The sequence below is a fragment of the Merops nubicus genome, unplaced genomic scaffold (assembly GCF_000691845.1).
Source record: "Merops nubicus isolate BGI_N331 unplaced genomic scaffold, ASM69184v1 scaffold21460, whole genome shotgun sequence".
In the NCBI taxonomy this organism is placed as follows: domain Eukaryota; kingdom Metazoa; phylum Chordata; class Aves; order Coraciiformes; family Meropidae; genus Merops; species Merops nubicus.
The window spans coordinates 1-4,458 of record NW_008581125.1 but is presented as its reverse complement, the minus strand read 5'-3'; the positions used below and the strand labels follow the sequence as shown (position 1 = coordinate 4,458).

Below are 4,458 nucleotides of genomic sequence, written 5' to 3'. Positions count from 1 at the left end.
GGGGGAGGGGGTCCCTTTGGCGGCGTGTGGCAGGGTGACCAGGTCCCTTTGGCAGCCTGTGACAGGGTCATGTGCAGCTCTTCAGACAGGCCACGCAGCCCTTGGGTTGCACCAGAGATTTGGCAACACGGAGGAAACGGATAGGCTGCCACTTGAAACAGCCCTAACCCTGCCCACTCCTGCTCCCTAATTAAAAAAAAGGGAAAAGGGAGCCTGATTTCTTTGGTAAAATGGCAGAAATCCCCACAACCACGTAATAACAGCAGCCTTGTGTGCTCTGTTCCTGAGTGGCAGCAAAGTCATTTGTGCCTTAACGTGACCAACTTCCAAACCAGGTGTAGTGCAGCAGAATTCAGGACGAAGAGGGTTGGAGTAGCTGTTGAACCATTCCCAGGTCTGCAAGCATGGGGTGATGTCCTCTCCTGTGGAATTTTCTCCCCTTCCAGACTGAGCCCGTCGGTGCGCTTTAATCTTCACAACAGCAGCTGAAGTACCCATGGAGATCATGCAGTGCTGCTGCACTGTGGAGGAGCAAACTGTGGGCAGTCTTGACTTGACAGCTGTGCTGACAAACCCAAAAAAGATGCTTTTTGCACCAGACAGATGTCTATAAGTGTTGGAAACGTTCCAGCGAAAAGGAGAAAAGCTTTATTCTTCCAGTATTTTCATGTCACATGAAGTATGGTTTAAATGAAAGGAATGTTTTCTGATGGGGAATGTTAGGGCAGAGCTTTTTAGCATGCAGAGGATTAGCTTGCTAATCACCTCGCCGAGTAACTAGATTCTACCAGTTGTACAGGAAAATTCTTGACGTTGTGAATAGTGAGGCATAGTGATTAAGGAAACTAGTTATCATTTTAACTTTGTTTGGGATATTTGCATGGTGCAGCTAGTGCCAGAATGTCTCCTGCATTTGCATGTATTTTATTGTGATATTTATCAAAAACAGACGTGGCATTTATCAATTTTTTTTGAGAGGCACGTTGTCAAGGAACTCATCCAAATGAAAAACAAAATGAGGGGAAGATGTTTTAAAAATACACAAATTGGAAGATAGCTCTTTGTAGAAGTTATACCTGGTATACACTGTGGAGTATGGAAGTCTTAGTTGTCAACATCAGTGCTTCAGTAAATGCTGCAGAAAAGCAAGTTCTTCTCTTGATCTAAAACTCCAAAATTGATTTTACAGACCCTTTTCCAGGGATTTTGAGAGGCACGTTGTCAAGGAACTCATCCAAATGAAAAACAAAATGAGGGGAAGATGTTTTAAAAATACACAAATTGGAAGATAGCTCTTTGTAGAAGTTATACCTGGTATACACTGTGGAGTATGGAAGTTTTAGTTGTCAACATCAGTGCTTCAGTAAATGCTACAGAAAAGTTTGCAAAGAAAATTTTCAGAAAAGCAAGTTCTTCTCTTGATGTAAAACTCCAAAGTTGATTTTATATACCTGGTATACACTGTGGAGTATGGAAGTCTTAGTTGTCAACATCAGTGCTTCAGTAAATGCTGCAGAAAAGCAAGTTCTTCTCTTGATCTAAAACTCCAAAATTGATTTTACAGACCCTTTTCCAGGGAAACAACCTTTTTTTTTATCCACAGTGTCCTGTAGCCTCTTCTATATTTGAATTCTTCAACAACCCTCTCATTCTGTTAAAATTCACTGGGATTGTTTGTACTCCCTGAAGAGGTTTGTGCTTGGAGAATGATTTTGGGTTTGATCCCACTGGTTCTGCACCTGGTCTTAACTGAAGCTCCTCTAGCAAACTACTTCCCCTCCCCTCAAATTGAAGAATCACCAGAACAGTGCAGGTTAAACACGCCTAAGTCTCCTGCCAGATTTCCTTACACTGGATGAAGGGTTTGTTTTCTCTTTTTCAGGTACTTGTCCACTCATCAAGATGGAAAGCTCAGATTCTAGTGAGAAGGGAAGCCTTGATCAGTCCGAAGCACAACGCCAGAGCCAGCTGGATCGCTTGGATCGAGAAGAAGCTTTCTACCAGTTTGTCAACAACCTGAGCGAAGAGGACTACAGGCTGATGAGAGATAACAACTTGCTAGGAACACCAGGTAGGTAGTGCTTGTGTACCTACAGCTTGCTCCTAGGCAGTTTGTGTCATCTTCTGTTCTCCTGAAACTGTTTCCCCCATTTAGTTTGTGTGCTGCGGTTGTGTTCCCTGGTAGGAAGCAGCTTCCTGCCAGTTTGTACATACTCAAATTTGAGCGACCCCCTGACTAGTGGAGAGGTAGGTAGGGTGGTGTGGATTCATCAGATACAGAAGTCTAGTGTTTACACAGCTTGGTGGCAACACCCAGAGTTAACCCAGGTACAGCTCTGGACCCTTAGACACTTCAGATGGAGAAGTAATCTCCCACAAGCATCTGCATGAAAATGTTGTGCTGGTGAGGTTAAGAGTTTGCAACTAGGGCAAGGAGTTTGGTGTGAGATTCTCCCTGGGCTTTTTAATGTCAAGCTTTCAATTGACTTATACTTTAAATCGACTCTTTATAGGATGATACCTAATTCAAGTCAATTCCAATTTAAAATGTGACTTCAACTAATTTAAACCTTCTTGTTATTGCTTGTGAAGGTGTTATCTTAAATATTTTCCCCTCGACAGCCGTTTAATTGGTATAGGATGACAAAGATTGCTGATAAGTAGCAGAGGTTACAGAACCAGAAAGCACATCTGCCTGGAAGAGGTTGAAGGTGTTGGATCCTTCAGCTGCAGCAGAACTTACTTGGGACAACGGTGCTGAAGTGTCTGAACTCCCCCTTAGCAATCCATTTGGCAGTCTGGCTATGGCAGGATTGGATTAGGGAAGAAGACAAGCACTGGCTTGTACTTGCTGTAGAAGCTTTTGATAATGCTTGCCATACGTATGATTTGGAAATATTTTTGGAAAATTTTGCTTATTTTCTAAGGTGAAATTACTGAAGAAGAGTTGCTGAGAAGGCTACACCAAGTTAAAGAAGGTCCGCCACAGCAAAACAGTGATGAGAATAGAGGTATATACAGTATTTGTGAAAACTCTTAACTTTAGCACCCCGTACGGACCTTAACTTGAGTGCAGGAGTGGAACAAGTTAAGCCTAGGCAGGTGCAAGGTGAGCTTTGTTTCAAAACTAAGTGAACATTATGTCTGGTATCTGCTGCAGAGGTCAGTTGGGACAGATTTCACTCAACGATGCATCTGTTATTTGCATCAAGATAAAGTTTCATTAAGGTTTATTTATTTATTTCAATTTTATTTAAGGTTGCCTTCCCATCTGCTCCCTTCTGGGAATGCTTATTGGCAGTCCCTCTTTTTTTATTCCCTATTCTTCCTTTCCAAAGATGCTGCGCTGCTTTTGTTACCCCCCCCTTGTGTAGAGGTGGGTGGAGGACTCTTGGAGCTTACCACTGGAGTTCATCCTTTAGTGAGGCAGATCCACTGTAAAGCAGCCCTTCAGGTGAAGGGTCAGGACAAACTTAACTCTCTAGTTAGCAGCTGATAGATCATTTAATTCTTTGGAAAGGAAAAGAAAGAATATTGATGTCTTATGACACCTGAAATGTGACTTTTCCATTCACTTGGGATAAACGATGTGTTACTTTGACTTGTCTCGATGTGATGGCTGCAGCCCATCTGTACATCCCAGAAATACATCCACTCCTGCTCCCTTAGAAGAGCTCTGGTAGATAAGAATCGTGGTGCTACGTGTGAAACCACAACAGCACTCGACAGGGTTAAGTGCTTCTAAATTGTCGCTTGTTAAACTAAGCGGTTATGTTCTTGGAAAAGATCACCCCAAAGTTAGCTCAGTCCTCTAATTTTGGTAGTTCCCTGTCTTTTTTCCCAGGTGCAGAGTCCGCAGAAGATGTTTCAAATGGAGATTCTATAATAGACTGGCTTAATTCAGTCCGACAGACTGGCAATACAACACGGAGCGGGCAGCGAGGAAACCAGTCGTGGAGAGCGGTGAGCCGGACTAACCCCAACAGCGGAGACTTCAGGTTCAGCCTGGAGATCAACGTCAACCGTAACAATGGGAACACAAACCCAGAAACTGAGAACGAGCCCTCCGTAGAGCCTTCCGCTGGGGAGGAGTTGGAAAACAGCCAAAGTGACTCTGAAATTCCAAGGTCTGAATCACCATCTGTAAGGCAGCCTGGGTCAGAGAGGAGCGCTCCGGAGGAGCTAACCCCCGAGGAAGCTTCCCCTCCTAGAGGGCAGAGGAGAGCGAGGAGCAGGAGTCCGGAGCAGCGGAGAACGCGGGCCAGGACTGATAGAAGTAGGTCACCTCTTAATCCAGTGAGCGAGGCTCCTCGCAGGTCCCACCACAGCACATCCTCTCAGCCACCCGACCTCTCCTCGGCGAGCGAGGCCGAGGGGAGCTCTAGAACCAGGCAGCACGTGACGCTCAGGCAGCAGCAGGCGGCGGCCGAGGCGCCGAGCGACGGCGCCGTCCTGTTC

General features: G+C 45.0%; 1 protein-coding gene across 1 annotated transcript; it reads left to right on the top strand.

Moving 5' to 3' along the window:
* Window positions 1-1,902: 1,902 nt before the first annotated feature.
* LOC103781117 (E3 ubiquitin-protein ligase RLIM-like) lies at window positions 1,903-4,452 on the top strand (the record flags this gene model as incomplete). Its single annotated transcript, XM_008948822.1, has 3 exons — window positions 1,903-2,071; window positions 2,928-3,011; window positions 3,845-4,452. Coding segments are annotated over exons 1-3 (861 nt in total), but the record flags the coding sequence as incomplete, so codon positions are not given.
* Between the last annotated feature and the right edge of the window lie 6 nt (window positions 4,453-4,458).